This window comes from Vulpes lagopus, chromosome 1 (assembly GCF_018345385.1).
Source record: "Vulpes lagopus strain Blue_001 chromosome 1, ASM1834538v1, whole genome shotgun sequence".
Classification (NCBI taxonomy): domain Eukaryota; kingdom Metazoa; phylum Chordata; class Mammalia; order Carnivora; family Canidae; genus Vulpes; species Vulpes lagopus.
Window position 1 is genome coordinate 96,543,106 of NC_054824.1, and position 18,455 is coordinate 96,561,560.

Here is an 18,455-nt window from a genome sequence, read left to right on the forward strand (position 1 = left end):
ATTCCTTTTCATCCCTTCAAATAAAATAATAAACTAAAAAGGTTACTATATATAGTAACCTTGGTTACTTGGGTTGGCAAACTATGGCCTATGGGCTGAATGTAGTCTACCTCCTGCTTTTGTACAGTCTACAGCTAATTACAACTTTTACATTTTATGTGGCTGGGAAAAAAATAGTAATATTTTATGACACATAAAATTATATGTAATTCAAATTTCAGTGTCCATAAGTAAAATGTTTTGGAATACAACCATATTTATTTACTTATTGTCTGTAGCTGCATTTACAGAATATTCATAATCGAGACATAATATATGTCATTCTTATCACTTCAGACTACTGCTACATACTACAAATCACTATAACACATTTTACTTGACATCATTTCAAACACCATGCATATCACCATACTGTGACCTTTTTTATTACTAATATATAACTATCATGCAAAACAAAAAAAGAGTATTCTTAAAATAGTCCATCTTCAAGATACAGTTAAGTATGGATTATTTTATCAAATTAGATTGCAAAGCAGTTTCTTATACAATAACCATTATATCTGTTCTTAAAGAATACAATATATGTCAACCTTACCAGATTAAACAGCCATCAGAATATTCCCAAATCATAGGAATCAATGAGAAAAGTCAGAAAATTTTGATATCTTGTCATCGTAAAATTTCTTCAAAGACAGAAAGAAGAGTGAAAGACTGCTACTAAAGTAAGTTCCCAAGTGGCTCATTTGTTAGCCAAAGAAGGAACGTCATTTACTTAAGGTCTGTTAATTAAATTAAATGATGTTTGACTGCAGTTGCTGAAGAAATGTATCCAGAAAATATAAACTAGTTTAAGACCATTAGCTTTTAGATAAGAATGACTAAAAAGCAAAGTGTTAAAGATGGTGGGAACAGCACTGATAGTCAATTTAGTGAAGAAAATTATTTTGAATGCTTTCCATGGCTCTTAATGAATCGATAGGCGTTATTGAGACCGCTTATTTGTGTCTGTTTATTCAAAAAGTCAATGTTTGAAATGACTGAAGAACAGCCTCTATGAATAGGCTACATGAAACAGCTGAGAATATTTTTAAAGAAGTTGAGAAAACACTGATTATACCTCAAGTGAAATCAGCTATGATGTGTTATAACTTATGTAAGTAAGTAAAGGCTCAGTCTGACAGATTTACAACACTTGTGAAAATGTAAGGTGTTAAATCCTATGGTTATAACATCATTGTATTATCTCAGTCAACAGGTACTTTGTGGAAAACATATGAATCTACCATGCTTTATTGAACCAGTAGTGTTAACAATAAACTTCTTTTGCTCTCATGGACTTGATTTGCTGTCAGTCCATGAATTCTTGTCAGAATTAGCAGCTGAATATCCTGACGCCCTACCACACAGCATTTGATAATGTTTTATTCTGATTTTTTTTCCAGATTGATCGATTGATTGATTTGAGACAGAGAGAGAGAGAAAGAGAACACAAGCTGGAAAAGGTGCAGAGCTCCTCCCTGCTGAACATGGAGCTGTGTGGGTGCAGGGCTCAATCTCATGACCCTGAGATCCTAACATGAGCCAAAACCAAGAGTGGGATGCTCAACCAGCTGAGTCACCCAGGCGCCCCAAGAGTGATTTTTTTTTTTTTAAGCTCAGAGTAAAGATTGAAATTTTTCTAAATGAAAAGAACTCCTCTGACCACTACTACGGAATGCTAACAAGGCTTTAAAATTCATTTTTGCTAATTTACTAATTTTGATCATTTAATGATGCTTAATGAATTCAACCTAACAGTATAAGACAACACAGCACTTACATGCAAAACTTACATGCAAAAGTAAAGCCATTTTGGCAAAAAAAAAAATAGCATTATTAGATTTACAAGTTAAAACAAAAAGAAGATTTCCATTCTCACACAAATCTGCAGTGATTATATTTTTGAGCTCAAACTACATTTTTAGCACTATTGAAAGACCTCCATGAATATACAAAGGAAATTTCTATATTTTAAGACCCCTTTGTGCAATTGAGCTTTTCTTATTTGCAATTGAGCTTTAACTTAACTTTCAATTGTTAGTAATTACTAATCATTCTAAAAGGAAAATATCAAAAGTATCTAATTCTGTAATTGCATTACAAAAGATTGACCTGCTCATTATATGCCCTGCAATTGATATTAATATTTACCAGTTTTTATCTGAGTGAAAATAGATTTTCCAATGTAAATCTCCTTACAGATTAGGATTACAAACATGGATTTGAATGGTAATTGATTTTAATGGTAAGGAATAACTTTGATCCCTAATTAAGAGAAATGTCTATCCTCCACCTCTCCCCAAAAGAATTTCATTTTTCTCTTTAGACCTGTTTTACAAAAACTCATACTCGATACTGTGATATTTTAAACCTCATCAATGAAAATGTTGTGATAATTTTTTTCTCGTTTTATAAATGCCTATATAATGTCCTCAATCTTGTTAGCCCACAAAGCCTAAAATATTTACTATTTGCAGATCTCCGTTTTAGATGAAGTAAAATCTGAGTAGGAATTTAGCCAGTGGAAGGAAGGAAATATTTCCAGCCAAAGAAAGACAGCTTGAATTCATGAATGAGAACAGAATATGAGAAAAAATAAGCAGTTATTATATATATAAATTCTGAAGTTACAGGGATCCCTGGGTGGCGCAGCGGTTTGGCGCCTGCCTTTGGCCCAGGGCGCGATCCTGGAGACCCGGGATCGAATCCCACATCAGGCTCCCGGTGCATAGAGCCTGCTTTTCCCTCTGCCTGTGTCTCTGCCTCTCTCTGTCTCTCTGACTATCATAAATAAATAAAAATTAAAAAAAAAAATAAAAATAAATTCTGAAGTTACAAATGCCATGCTTTGTTCCTCTTGCACTTTTGAGCCAATTGGTAATACCAGTTTCTTCCAGAAGATGGCTCCCTTTAAATATCTTCCAACATTTTATTACGAAAATTTTCCAACATCTAGAAAATTTGAAAGAATTCTGTGAGCACTCGTAAACTCACTACTTCAATTCTTTTATCATTTTATTGTTTGCTTTATCACACATCTATCCATTTATGTATCCCTTCATCCATCTTGTTTTTTTGAAGTTTCAGTACATGTCCCCTATTAAGCCAATATTTCATTAACTAGTAACATGTTTTTAGTTTCCTTTTATTTTATTTTTTTTTTAAGATTTATTTTCTTATTCATGAGAGAGAGAGAGAGAGGCAGAGACACAGGCAGAGGGAGAAGCAGGCTCCATGCAGGGAGCCCGATGTGGGACTCGATCCCCAGATGTGGGATCATGCCCTGAGCTGAAGGCAGACGCTCAACCACTGAGCCACCCAGGTGTCCCAGTTTCCTTTCTTTTAAACCAGGTGTCCCAGTTTCCTTTCTTTTAAAGTAGAATTTACATACAACGAAATTATAATTGTTTGAAACTTTTTATCAGGGAAAAATATTTAAAAGAATACATAACAACCTAGAGACTCTTTTAATGAACACTCCTACCTATTACCAGCTTCAACTCCTATCCAGTCCAGGTCATTTTTTTATCCATGCCCTTACCCACTGGCTGCTCTCTCATATTAAGATAAATCCCCCCGCATCAGGCTCCTGGCATGGAGCCTGCTTCTCCCTCTGCGTCTCTGCCCAGCCCCCACCCCACCCCCATGTCTATCATGAATATATAAATTTAAAAATCTTTAAAACAAAAGACAAATCCCAACCATCATGCTATTTCTCTTTTCCATCATGATATTTCATCTGTAAATATTTAGTATATATCTAGAAATATAAGAACACTTTTTAAAATTAAACATGACCACAATGCAATTAGAACACCGAAAGGAGGGGATCCCTGGGTGGCTCGCTCAGTGGTTTAGCGCCTGCCTTCAGCTCAGGGCGTGACCCTGGAGTCCCGGGATCGAGTCCCACATCGGGCTCCCTGCACGGATCCTGCTTCTCCCTCTGCCTGTGTCTCTGCCTCTCTTTCTCTGTCTCTCTCACAAATAAATAAATAAAATCTTAAAAAAAAAAAAAAACACCGAAAGGATTAACAATATATCCTAGTATCATCAAAAATCCAGTCTGTATTCAAATTACCCCTGTGGTCTGTCCAGTATGTTTGTTCAAATCAGGCCTCAAATAAGACCCATATGTTGCAATTGGTTGAGGAAGTTCTTAATTTCTTTTTATCCATAGGTAGAGCCACTTTCAAGTTGTGGAACCAATGCAGTTGCACAGGCCTGATGCCCAGAAAACTTAGGGTTTAATGCTCTGCACTTGCTGTCTTGGAAAGCGATCATTGTTTTGTGTTCTGTAAGTGAAGTACAACGTGGACAATAGGGCATATGCCTGGGCCTTGGAGCTTCAGCTCACAGGCAGGTCCCCTTCCGGCTGCCACACTTTCTAGTGAGTGTTCAGAGTGGCTGGTTCTGCAGTTTGCTAACACTAGCTCCTGCACTACACTCACCGAAGCTAGGGGCACTGCCATGCATCCCGCAAGCAGCTGGATGCCCACCCCATCCAGGACCCATGTACATAACACATCCCACAGGATTGCCTATTCCATATGGGTTAGGCCGTGGCCTTCTCCCACCCTCTGTGGGGTGTAACATATTGGTCTAGAACTTCATAGTAGGAGCAACCCAAAAGCTGGCCGGGCCCCGTGTGTTCCAGTACACGCATCAAGTGACAGGGCGGGTCCCTGGGCACCTGAGGGGCTGCACAGCCCTAGCAAATGTCCTTGCCTGAGGGAGATGACGTTAAATTTAAATAGCAAATGAAAAAACACCATGAGAGGTCAAGAGATAGATTACTGAAGAAAGGAAATAGCTTAGTTATTTTATACCTTTATCCTGATATTTGAAAAAGGGGACTCCTCTTTCATTTTACACTGGAAATTATTTGTGCAGGTAGTCCTATCCATAGGCTCTAATCTCCTTTCAATTTACAGATGCCAATTGCATCCATGTGGAATTGTTTCACATGTTCCTGTCCCCTGTATATCATATAATTAGTAGTTAGATATGAATACTTGACTTAGATTTTAAAGAATACTCGTAACTTATTTTAATGATGCTTCATAATTTTAATTTTTAAAGTAATCTCTACACCCAATGTGGGGCTTGAACTCATGACCCCAAGATCCAGAGTCACATGCTCTATCAACTGAGCCAGCCTGGCATCCCTTAATGCTTCATAATTTTAAAGAAAGCTTCACATTTTTTTTTAAAGATTTTTATTATTTGAGAGAGACACACCATGTGAGAGAGAGCAAGGGGAGCTGCAGAGGGAGCAGCAGGCTCCCTGCTGAGCAGGGACCCTGACATGGGGCTCAATCCCAAGACCCTGGTCAGGATTATGACCTGAGCTGAAGGCAGTTAACTGACTGAGCCACCTGGGTGCCCCAACTTCATACTTTTTAATGCCGTATAGTTTTGTTGTTGTTGTTTTTTAAGACTTATATGACAGAGTGTGCATGCATGCACAGTAGCACAAGCAGGGGGAGCCTCAGGCAGAGGGAGAGGCTGGGTCCCCACTGAGCAGAGAGCCTGATGTGGTACTCAATCCCAGGACCCTGGGATCATGACCTGAGCCCCAAAGTTAGCTGCCTAACTGACTGAGCCACCCAGGTGCTCCAATGCTATATAGTTTTTAAACCAGTTAAGGGATCCCTGGGTGGCGCAGTGGTTTAGCGCCTGCCTTTGGTCCAGGGCGCGATCCTGGAGACCCGGGATCGAGTCCCACGTTGGGCTCCGGGTGCATGGAGCCTGCTTCTCCCTCTGCCTGTGTCTCTGCCTCTCTCTCTCTCTCTCTGTGACTATCACAAAAAAAAAAAAAAAAAAAAAAAAAAAAAAAATTGGGATTCCTGGGTGGCGCAGCAGTTTAGCGCCTGCCTTTGGCCCAGGGCGTGATCCTGGAGACCCAGGATCGAATCCCATGTCGGGCTCCTGGTGCATGGAGCCTGCTTCCCTCTCTGCCTATATCTCTGCCTCTCTCTATCATAAATAAATAAAAATTAAAAAAAAAATTAAAAAAAATAAAATAAAATAAACCAGTTACTTTCTAGTTTAGTTATTAGGCATTCCTTTCAAAGCCTTCCCTGAAGTCAATGCCTGAGAGTCTTGGGACTGACCAGCCTTCCAGGAACTATGGTAGTAGGTTCTAAAAAAGGTATGTCCCTCCCACACATGTGAAGAGAACTCTATGGGAAGAAACACTAAAAATGCAATGTAAAGTCATTCCAAAGGCATTCATGTTTATGTTCCTGTCGTTGTCTTACTAGAACTTTATGTGGCTTTTAGCATTGTCAAGTCTCTTCCATAGGCTTCTCTGAAGTGACTATCATGGATCTCTATTTCCTTTGACCTCATCTGCCCAGGCTTCTTCAGATAATTCTCTCTCCATTCCCCTATCCCTTAAATATTGGTATTCCTGGATTCTTTTGCACGGACTCATTCTAGTTGCTCTTTCTAGAGTTGGTAGACACAGAGATGCAATATCCATATCCCTCTTCAAGCAAAGGCTTGCTGCCGAACAGTGGACACTGATCATTGTCACTGGCATCCTCAACTTGCAGTAGGGTCTGGCTTAGCTACTGAGAACCACTTTACTTGGCTCATGATCTCTCTAGGGGCAACACACATCCAGGGACAAGGTGGGGGTATAAACAGGGTTGATTATTTGGCCCAACATGGAATGCTCTGACAGGCAATAACTGTTCAAGAGCTCCTGCTGGGATTGACTGAGGTTTAGTTAGACCAGTAATTTATTTAACTGCTGCTTCATATTGCTTTCTCCCCTCTCCTTTCACAGGACTTGATCCCTAATGAACATCTTGCATGCTAAACACAGTCTCAGGAAGCGCTTCCAAAGAAGCCAGCCTGTAACACTAGGTGATGTTATCACACATATTCTATCACCTATATGTCCATTACTCTTAAAATATATCCTTTTCTGAATACTCTTTTGAACTTGTTTAACGTCCTAAAACACAGCTCCACCTTAACGTGCTATAGGCACCTTGAGCTCCAACTTTGCAAAATTGACCCTTTGCCTCACAAACATGCTTTCTCCTATCTGACCTTTGGATAAATGATATAATTATTCACTAAGTTCCCATCTTCACAATTTCCTAGGGGTCCCTGGGTGGCTCAGCAGTTTGGCGCCTGCCTTTGGCCCAGGTTGCGATCCTGGAGTCCCGGGATCGAGTCCCACGTCGGGCTCCGGCATGGAGCCTGCTTCTCCCTTTGCCTGTGTCTCTGCCGTTCTCTGTCATAAATAAATAAATCTTAAAAAAAAAAAAAAAAAAACCACTTTCCTTACCTTCTCTATTAATTATCTATTGCTATGTCGACAAAATATTCCTGAACATAGTTTTTAAAAAAAAAAAAAAAAAAAGAATTTATTTGAGAGACAGAGAGTGCACGTGCATAAGCACAGCAGGGGGGAATGGCAGAGGGAGAGGTGGAAGCAGGCTCCCTGATTCAGAACTTGATCCCAGGACCCTGGTATATGACCTGGGCAGAAGGCAGATACTTAACTGAGCCAATCAGGCGCCCCTAAACGTAGCAGTTTAAACCAACAAACATATATGATCTCATAGTTTCTCATATAGAATTCCAGAGGGTTTATATGAGTGGAAACAGAAGAGAGAGGAACATGAGGAACATGTTCTGCCCCTGAGCTTTCAGAGTCTGGAGCAAGGATACTTGATTTCAACCCAGTGATATTTTAGACTTCTAGCCTGCAGAAACGAAAGAATACATTTCTGAACTTTTAAGGTACCAAGTTTGCGGTAATTTGTTACACTGACCACAGGAAACCAATATAGCAAGTAAGTATAGTGAAAGGTGAAGAGGCAACGAACAGCAGAATGCTCTGTTCTCAGGAGATACAGGAGGCTGAGAAGGCCAATGTTGGTTCAGTATTGCTCCATTAAAAAAAAAAAGAGAGAGAGAGAGAGAGAGAGAGAGAATGAAGGACAGCTGAGCCTTTTGCCAATAAAAGAGAATGTCAACAGGTGCCTGAGTAGCTCAGCTGGTTAAACAGCCAACTCTTGGTCTCAGATCAGATCAGATCTTGATCTCAGGGTTGTGAGTTCAAACCCCGCATCAGGCTCCAAAAAAATAAACAAAGAGAGAGAGAGAGAGAGAGAGAGAGAAAGAGAGAGTATAAGGATGAAGTCACCAGAAATTTATAGATGGCGTTGGAAGCCATTTTATGACAGTATATAAAATACTTTTAGAGGCTTCTGTATATTTTCTTATTCTAAGAGCGAGCATAATTTAAGGTGTGATATATATAATGTGTTACAAAGAACACTAAGATGCCAGCTCAACAATGCCCTCCAAGGAAGAGTAAAAGCCCTAAAATCCCTATGGTCTAGTTTTCTGCTTTTCCCCCACAGAGCTACTCAGGCCAAACTTAACTTTGAAGACCAGTAAAATAAAATCTTCCTAAAATGCTTGGGAAGGTACCATAAATCCTGGGGTTCTGTGGACCAAATTCCTGCTTATAAATCTTGGCCCCATCCTCTACTCATTCCAGCTGGGCCTTATTACCTATAGAAGCCAGGTCGTTTTCTTCTTCTTTTTTTTTCAAATGATCAAACATCTGTTTAATCAGGAGTGATTTGAAACAAAGAGAGCAAATAATAATAATAATAAACAAAGAGAGCTGTATGAATGTCATAGCTAAATTCATCAAGCCATGGGAGCCTGAGGCGTCCATCTGCCCATAGTCTATTTAAACAATGTATTCCAAGTAACCAGGTATTCTGAAAAACTGGTAGGAGTTGGTTGGAATGTCAAATTCCTCCCCTTTGCTTTTTGATTCCACGCTGATCTCTATTAACTCATTCTTATTTTTTAAGATCTTATTTTTAGGTAATCTCTATGCCCAAGGTGGGGCTCAAACTCACTCCCAAGATCAAGAGTCACACGCTCCACTGACTGAGCAGCCAGGTGCCCCTCTATGAGCTCATTCTTGAGACTGGTTCCAGCATAACCGTGCAGCTTTCTTAACATCAGTCAGCCACCTCGTTGGACTTTACAAATCTTTCCACCTACCACTTACCGATGCTTTTTAGAGCGAGCAGCTTACACAGGCAGCATCAATCATTGCATTTTTGTTTCCTAGTCAAATCCTGCAACACGCAATTCAAGGACTGCCTCCTTCCATTACCCCCAACATGCTCGTTTCTAGCGTCACGGGAGGGTTCAAGCTATTGAGGCACTGCCCCCCCCGCCCCCCGCGGGCTTGGCCAGGGCTCCCTTTCCCAAGCCTCCGGGCAAGGGCTTTGCCCTTCACTGGTCCACCACCGGCCCTGGGCTGCAACAGGCGGAAGGCGACGCCTAGCTCTTCCCGGACAGGCGGCGTCGCTTCGCAGGGCCTGGCGCGTACTCACTGGGGATTTTGTAAACTCTACACAAATGCGTGCAAATGCCCCAGCATAATTCCTAGCGCAGAAAGAGAACTCCGTGAATGCCAATCAGCGCAAGGCGTGGGAGCCACTTCAGACGGCATTACTATTTTCCAAAGCTGAAGCCATTAAAATCTGATTTTGTTGGCGAAGTTCGTGGGGCAGCACGGACGCTGTGTGACTTGAAGTTTTACCTGTGGGTACTGGCTGTCGGTCACCGGACTGTGCGGGTCCCACTCGGCGCGGCAGGACCACGCTCAGGACCCCCTGACCGCAGGAATCGCCACGACCGAGAAACCGACCGCTCGCCCCGCGCCCCGCGAGCCGGCTCCGCCCCCAGCGGAAGGAGGCGGCTATGGCTGACGTCATCGCCGAGCGCCGGGGTTACGGAAGGGACTCGGGGAGGGGCTCGGCCGGCCGGCTTATAAGGCTTCTTCCCATGATGCTCTCCTTCTCTTCGCCGTCTCGCCGTCTTCCCGGACGCCGCAGCCATGAAGTGAGCAAGACCCCGGGTCGCAATCCGCTTCCATCCTCGGGCCGAGCCGCCTTCGCACGTCCAGGGCTCGGCCGCCCCTTGCCGTCGACACCCCCCCTAACGGGCTCTCTTGGCTTTTTGTTACAGGGTCGAGCTGTGCAGTTTCAGTGGGTACAAGATTTACCCCGGACATGGCAGGCGCTACGCCAGGACCGACGGGAAGGTGAAAGGCAGCTTGCGCTCCTGGGAGGGGAGCGGCCCGGTTGGGTCTAAGCGTGTGCACGTCCCCCTCGCTCCCGGCCCCTGAGGCGCTTGTTTCGGGCGCCGCGGGTGCAGTGGCTGTTGGGATCGGAAGCCTCTGAGTGAGCCGTTTTCCGAGGCTGGACGTAGTGTGAGCGAGGTCGGAGGTTAGAGTTTGGGAACTCCGGTGGCCCGGGAAACGGACGGCCCGAGTAGCTGGCTGTGCTGGGGGCACCAGGCCTCTTGGGACCCGCGTAGGGACCGGGCTGGATGCCTCCCGGATGCCCCGCCCTTCCCTGCCCCGGGAGCTTCGGTTCACCGGCTTCCGTGTTGGCAGGACGGATGTCCCAAGGCCTCGGGGTGCCACCCGCTCCCGCCGGCCGTCACCCGCACACAGCCTTTTGGCCTCTGGGCCAGGGAAGCGGTAGAAGTGAGAGTCTGGAGGGTTCTAAGCTGAGCTGACCGCCTTGGACTTGTTCCTGCAGGTCTTCCAGTTTCTTAACGCAAAATGCGAGTCGGCCTTCCTTTCCAAGAGGAACCCTCGGCAGATCAACTGGACTGTCCTCTACAGAAGAAAGCACAAAAAGGGACAGTCGGTAAGTTAACTGCAGTCTGGTCGGGGGGCGGGGCTCTTAAATTTAAACAGCATCAGGTGCCGCCCTGTAAAATTGTAGTAAAGGAGACAGGACGGGAGAGTGCTCTTAGGCTGCAAAGCATCAGTGAAGCGAAGACGACTGGTACGCTCGTCTCCTTATACATCAGGCTCACGGGAACGTCGGATTGAAATTTAGAAGCATCCCCTTGCCAAAGTAGGTAAATGCTATTAAGTACACATCTGTAGAAGTAATTCAGAGGTTCCAGTGGGTGGAAGTTAAGTAGTATGGTTATTTGGTTTTGAAGGTTTACAGGATTAGTTCTAAGGGCTGTCACTGGAATCTTCATCATATTGGTTTGTTCTCAAGATTGTTTTTTGAAGCGCTCTTTGACCGTGATGGAGACTTTTGAGGAGAGGTTTTTGTGCCCTGGCAGTAGGATTAGTGTCCAGGAGGCTCAGAATATTTTAGTGAACACCTTCTGGGTGAAGGACACCAGTAGGTATTGTGGGAGCTCAGAGGAAGGAGAAATTTATTTCTAACTTAGATTTGACACACCCATTAGGATAGTCCGTATCCAAAAAAGGGAAGATTACCAATGTTGCTGAAGGTGTGGAGAAATCAGAACTTTGGTGCATTGCTGAATGTGAGATGGTACAGGCACTGGAAATGGTCTCACAGTTTCTCAAAAAGCTAAATGGAACTATATCCAGCAACTCTACTTATAGGAGTATACCCAAGGAAACTAAGCAGGAACCTAACACAAATAACTTTTCTTTTTCTTTTTTCTTGTTATGATTTTGACAGCACAGGCAGCAGGAGAGGGAGAAGCAGGCTCCCCATTGAGCAGGGAGCCCAATGTGGGACTCTGGGGCTCAGGGCTCCTGGGATCATGACCTGAGCCAAAGGGAGATGGTTAACTGACTGAACCACTCAGGTGCCACAAGACAGATAACTAATATACCAGTGTTCATAGCACTGGTTATTCACAATAGCCAAAATACGGAAACAGCCCAAATGGCCTATCTATGGGTGAACGGATAACAAAACAATACACACACACAATGGAATATTATTCAGCCTTAAAAAACTGGTAACTAGCCAATATAATAAACCTTGAAGACATACTAAGTGAAATAAGCCAGACACAGAAGTACAAATATTGTTTAAGTTCACATTTATGGGGTGCATATAGTGACAAATTCATAAAGGCAAAGTAGAGATTACTAGAGGCTGGGCAGGGGAAGCAATGGGGCGTTTGGAGTGATGAAAAAGTTAGAGATGGACAGTGCTGGTTGTTGCACACAACATTGGGAATGTACTTAATGCCACTGAGTTAATACAGTTAAAAATGCCTTTTTTTTTTTTTTTTTAAAGGATTTTATTTATTCATGATAGACATACAGAGAGGGAGAGGCAGAGACACAGGCAAAGGGAGAAGCAGGCTCCATACCGGGAGCCTGATGTGGGACTCGATCCCGGGACTCCAGGATCACGCCCTGGGCTGAAGGCATGCGCTAAGCCACTGAACCACCCAGGGATCCCCTAAAAATGCTTTTAAGATGATTAATGTTACATGTCTTTTATTAGCAAAAGTTTGAATTGTGCTGTCTTAATTCCTGGACATTCCCTAGTACTTAGTAGCTTTCCTGTCATAAATCATTTTCCAATTCACTATTTCTTCCAGCAACAGTACTTTAAGTAAAAATAAAATAGGTGAGTTGAGATCTGATTTTTTTTTTTTTTTCCCAGAAATATATTCTTGAAGATAAATGGTCTTACTGAAATCACTTTTGAAGTGAGGTGCCTGGGTGGCTCAGCCTGTTAAGTATCTGACTCCTGGTTTCCTCCTCAGATCATGGTCTCATGGTTGTGGAATCAAGCCCTCCTGGACTCTGTACTCAGTGTGGGGTCTGCTTGCTTTCTATTCTTTCTTTCCTCCCCTCTGTCCCTCCCTCCTTTTTTTCTCTTAAATTCTTTTTTTTTTTTTTTAAGATTTTATTTATTCGTGAGAGACACAGGTAAAGGGAGAAGCGGTCTCCATGCAGGGGGTCTGATGCGGGACTCGATCATGGGACCCTGGGACCATGCCCTGAGCTGAAGGCAAACGCTCAACCGCTGAGCCACCCAGGCCTCCCACTATCTCTTAAATATATATATATTTTTTTTTTAAATCATTTTTGAAGTACTATCCAGTTAACTTCATCAGAGTTTAACTTTTGTATCTTTAAAGTAGTAAATGGCCAGGATATCTGAGAGATCATTTAGCCAATCTTTAATTTGAAAACTTAACCTGCCTGTTGCAGTGTTTTGCATATATTCTTTATATATTTCTTTTCAAATGACTGCATGATATTTTAGTTGAAGGTTCCTATGATCTGAATGTAAACTCCTAAAATTCGTATGTTGAGACCTACCCCTCAAAGCGTTGAGAGATGAGACCTTTGGGAGGGACTGCCTTCAGAAATAGGAATTGTGCCCTTATAAGTTTGGCGCTTGCCTTTGGCCCAGGGCGCGATCCTGGAGACCCGGGATCGAATCCCACGTCGGGCTCCCGGTGCATGGAGCCTGCTTCTCCCTCTGCCTGTGTCTCTGCCTCTCTCTCTATCTCTCTGTGACTATCATAAATAAATAAAAATTAAAAAAAAAATAATATTAAAAAAAAATGCCCAAGAGAGAGCTCCCTTGGTCTCTTCCAACGTGTGATAACAGGTACAACAAGAGGGTCCTCAGGTGACCATGCATGCTGTAATCCTGACTTAGACCTCAAGAACTGTGAGAAATTTGTTATTTACCACCTGCTCAGTCTAGTATTTTGTTGTAGCAGCCCAAGCACACTCAGACAAATAAATGCAAGTCATAAGACTGTTTCTCCCGTACTCCTGAAGCAAGGTTCATAAGTATGCTCCCATCTTGCTTTGTAGGAAGAAATTCAAAAGAAAAGAACCCGCCGTGCAGTCAAATTCCAGAGGGCCATCACTGGGGCATCTCTTGCTGATATAATGGCTAAGAGGAATCAGAAACCTGAAGTTAGGAAGGCTCAACGAGAACAGGCCATCAGGTGAGGAAGTCTTCATTATGAGGAGTTCAGCTACTGGGGGTGGATTATAGATTATATTTGAAGTTATAGGCATAGGAATCTAATTTGATATTGTGTATTGATACTTCAATCTATATAGAAATTGCTAGTCCTAAACATTGAGTTTAATCATATAGTATTTAATGATTTGTTGAAATTCTGTATGCAGTTAAAGCTACTGCACAACTTCTAATCTAATCTATGTTAGGCTGACTTGGTTAATGACATGTATTGACAGACCCTTTGGATTTATCCTACAAATACTTGGCAGTTGGGGAAGGAATATGGTAATTCTTTTCCAAAACACTCTAGCTCCTTGTTAATAAGCTGTACTCTTAAGGAGTAAAACACTTTGCCTTATTTTTAATCCCACAGGGCTGCCAAGGAAGCAAAAAAGGCTAAGCAAGCATCTAAAAAGACAGCAATGGCTGCTGCTAAGGTAATTATGAGTTTTCTTGATTTTTGTTATTTGAAACAACAGGAGGGGCCCTGGCTGGCTCACTTGTTAGAGCATGCGACTAGATCTCAGGAGTGTGAGTTCAGGCCCCATGTTGGGTGTAGAGATTACTTAAAAAACAAAATCTTTAAATGAATGAATGAATCAATCAATCAATGAATGGCACCCAGCTTCAGTTGGAAGAGCATGCACCTCTTGATTCAGGGTTGTGAGTTGAACCCCCACATTGTGTATAGAGATTACCTAATAAATAATAACGGGAAGATTTATTTTTAATCTAAATTGTGGTTAATGAAAGATCCAAGTTTTTATTTATTTATTTGTGAAAGACAGAGAGAGGCAAAGGGAGAGAAGCATGCTCCCTGCAGGGAGCCTGATGCAGGACTCCAGGATCACTCCCTGAGCTGAAGGCAGAGGCTCAACTGCTGAGCCACCCAGGCCTCTAAAAAGTTCCATGTTTTTGTTGTTGTTGTTGTTGTTTTTGTTTTTTTTTTGAGATTTTATTTATTTATTCATGAGAGAGACAGAGAGAGAGGCAGGGACACAGTCAGAGGGATGGAGTCCCAGGTCTCCAGGATCAGGCCCTGGATTGAAGGCAGCGCTAAACTGCTGAGCTACCTGGGCTGTCCAAGTTCCCTGTTTTTAAGGAATTTAGTGCAGGGCCTGATCCCAGGGTCTGAATCCCACATTGGGCTCCCTATAGGGAGCCTGCTTCTTGCTCTTCCTGTGGCTCTGCCTCTCTGTGTCTCATGAGTAAATAAATTTTTTTTAAAAAAAGGAATTTAGTGCAAAGCTCCAGTGAAAATGATGTTCGTAACTGGTTTGGGGGTGAGTGATTTCAGAGGTCCCTCTACCTGAGCCAAATGAGTCTGCCAAACAAAAGTTGGAGAAGGGAAAAATAAAGGTGGCTTTAGTATAGAATTTTCCCAGCTTTTTTCAATGTTAATCTATTTAGAAAACCATAGTAAAATTTCAAAGCCATTGGTCTTGGTTAACTTTTTCTGTTCTAAGGACACAATTCAGGATCCCGCACTGCATTTTGTTGTGTCACCTCACATAACCCTTCCATTCTGTGACAGTATTGTTGTGTTTCATTTACATCTATAGAAGTAGACTTTAATTTTTTAGGGGGAGGGTAGGTCTTAAGAATATTAGGAATGTAATTAATAAGGAAAGGAACTTGGAATACATAAGGGATCGATATGAGAGGTGATTTTAAAACTTGCATTGGAATAATGTCACTTAACTTGTTTTACAGGCTCCCACAAAGGCAGCACCTAAGCAAAAGATTGTGAAGCCTGTGAAGGTTTCCGCACCCCGAGTTGGTGGAAAACGCTAACTTTTAGTGGATCAGATTTTTAAATAAACATCTGACTCTATCTAGATCCTGGTGTTTTTTTACTCTCAAAACAACATATTGGGCCTATACTACGGTAAACAGCGGGACTAAAATTTACTTTGTAGTGGGCTTGCCTTTTGTTCGCCGGTATTTCACCTCTTACCATTAGTTGGTAGCTGAGTAAAAGTGCTTAAAACTTTAACTGTACTATTAATCTGCTCTTGCTTCCAGAAAGTAAGTTTAAATGAAGAGTACAACTTCGCTAGCACAGGAGTAGACCGTGCTTACCAATTTCCAAGGTAGTTTATTAATAAGCTAGAATTAAGAATAGGCTTGCACTTCTGTAGAAAGTAGATCATCTTAAGTATCACACTTCCAAGTGAGAAGACTACAACAGTGAACAAGCCATATCCTCGTTTGAGATAAATGTTTTTGCACATAGAATACTTGGGCAAGGTAAAAATCACACATCACACCCCTACCCCCACCCCCTCCACATACCTACATTCTATCCAAGTTATGGAACTAATGATTGTTCTGTCAAAGGAATGTTAAATTCAGGTATTGTGCTAGGTTTGGGGAATAAATAGTCCTTTTGGGAGACTTGAAGACTAAAAATAGGTGTAAAATCAATTTTTTAAAAAATGCAAGATACACTGGCTCTTGCTTAGAAACATCTAAGATTTTGCTTGGTGGAAGAAATCTTCATTTTTATTGTGGCAATGTTTTCTTTATGAAATTACAAGGAAAATAAGATTAGTTATGAATAAGGAAAGCTTAACCAATCAAAATACCCATCTTGAATACAGTGCTAGAGATTTCTAAATTTTTGGACACAAAAAATGTCCTTTCATTTTTTTTTAAAGATTTTGAGTGAGCTAGAGCACAAGCAGGGGAGAGGAAAAAACAGACTCCAGCCTGCCCCTGTTTGCCCCACAGCAGGGAGTCAGATGTGGAGCTCCATTACAGCACCCCAGGATGACCTGAGCTAAAGGCAGATACTTTAAATAAGTGCTTTTCTGGCTTCTATGTCTTAATGAAGTTAAGCTGCCGATTCTGATTACCCTTGATTCCTGGGTAGCCTGCTTACCCGGAGGAGCTAGAAATATACAGTATGTTTTAGGAGGATGGCAAGTTAAACTTTGAGACCAATTAGACCACCTGTTAAACCTTTTCTCCACATTGGCACAGAGGAGAATGCAAGTACACTGGGCTTCATGCTTTCACAGGTGGTATTGGCAGCAACTGAACTGGGGGTAGGGTCAGTTTTTCTTCTCCACCTCCACGACTAAAGTTTTTACTTAAGTTTATTTTTTTATTTTTTTTAAATATTTTTTTTTTTAATTTTTATTTATCTATGATAGTCATACACAGAGAGAGAGAGGCAGAGACATAGGCAGAGGGAGAAGCAGGCTCCATGCACCGGGAGCCCGACGTGGGATTCGATCCCGGGTCTCCAGGATCGCGCCCTGGGCCAAAGGCAGGCGCCAAACCGCTGCGCCACCCAGGGATCCCTTAAGTTTATTATTATTTTTTTTTTCCTTAAGTTTATTTTTTAAATTTAAAGGGAGTTGACCTCCCAGCTGAAGTGATGGTGCTAACCCAGACAGTTCTCAGAGGGCTGATCTGGCTTTGGGTGCCCCACTCCCAGGAGGGGAGGAGTGCATCTCCATCTTCTAATTCCTCCTCCCCCAGCTGTTTGTCTGAATTGAGTGACCCCAAATAAGTCCCAGGTCTGGTGGTTCTCTTTCCTCCACCCCTGGGAGCTCACGTACTCCAGGATGCTGCCTCCAGTATCTAGGCCATCTGCTAATTCTTGCAGCCCCCACCCGCAAGTACCACAGAGTCCGTTCCATCCTGTTTTTTGAGCCCGGTGCGTTCACCGGTTGTCAGCCCCTAACCTGTGTTTGTAAGGTCAAAGGGCCTCACCCAGCGACCGCGACCAGGCTGCGGAGGAGGAGTTGGCCCCGGAGTTCTAGCGCAGCAGCAAAGCACTGCCCGGGCTTGGCCCGTTGTCAAGTAGGATGTCCCAAGTCTGTGGTCTCGTCTGCGCGGCATTTTAAACCCACGGAAGGTGACGGGCCACCGCTCTGGGCTCCCCGCTCAAAATGTGAATTAGGGCACACAGTGCACCCCGGAAAACGCAGTTCAAGTCGTCTCGGCCTTTTCTGTGCATTGGTGTAAAATAGAAAATCCCTCTCCCCCGCTTAGTTTATGTAAAAATAACGTGCAAACTGAGCTGTAAGAGTGCCGGCTACTCCCCCTCACTGCCAACAGGATTACCTTGATGTACAGAAAACTGCCCCTATGCACGACGGTCATTCCAGAAAACTCCCGACTATTCCGTGGGCGATTTGGAGCCAACAGTTTAAGTTCAGAAGTTAAGTCCTATCATTGAGGGACTTAGATTTTAAGTGTTTTAACTGGAGATTACATTTACATGTGAATGGGGCTTGGATCTTGCGTCCAGAGGCTGACATTTTAGTAGGAGCCTCAAAAATCTGATGCTTTTATGTTGGACTAGGGAGTGGTCTCAGAAGGTAGGCGGGTGGAAACCAGACTCCTGCGCTTCTTGGTGTACCTCGGGCACGATAACAGCAGCCCACCGCCTCCTGCACGTGCTCCGAGCAAGGCAAAGAAGGGAAAACTGAAAAAGGGAAACTGCCAGGACTTAAGATGTCTGCTCGAAGCGACTTCGGCCTCCCAGCAGAGGCCTACCCGCTTCCAAAATGTCCGCCCGCAGTCCTGACGTCACCCGGCCGGCTTCATCAAGCCAGAAAGCCAGCGCGCTCCAATCAGGACTCGGTCCCCTCACCCACTGCCCTTGATCAC

General features: G+C 43.0%; 2 protein-coding genes across 5 annotated transcripts in view; one reads left to right on the top strand and one right to left on the bottom strand.

Moving 5' to 3' along the window:
* CEP97 (centrosomal protein 97) overlaps positions 1–9,935 on the bottom strand; it is a 41,264-nt gene extending 31,329 nt beyond the window's left edge. For 2 of the 4 annotated variants that reach the window (XM_041722502.1, XM_041722391.1), the window contains exon 1: positions 9,635–9,935. In XM_041722502.1, the coding sequence (XP_041578436.1) occupies positions 9,635–9,809 (175 nt within the window). In that variant the 5' untranslated portion in view covers positions 9,810–9,935. The remainder of the gene's footprint in view (positions 1–9,634) is intronic. The other 2 variants (XM_041722576.1, XM_041722451.1) reach the window with 1 other exon arrangement.
* On the top strand, positions 9,832–15,667 carry RPL24 (ribosomal protein L24). Its single transcript, XM_041722697.1, has 6 exons — positions 9,832–9,936; positions 10,063–10,138; positions 10,641–10,751; positions 13,673–13,809; positions 14,203–14,266; positions 15,543–15,667. The coding sequence occupies exons 1-6, from the start codon at positions 9,932–9,934 to the stop codon at positions 15,621–15,623; spliced, it is 474 nt and encodes a 157-aa protein (XP_041578631.1). The 5' UTR covers positions 9,832–9,931; the 3' UTR covers positions 15,624–15,667.
* Positions 15,668–18,455: the final 2,788 nt, after the last annotated feature.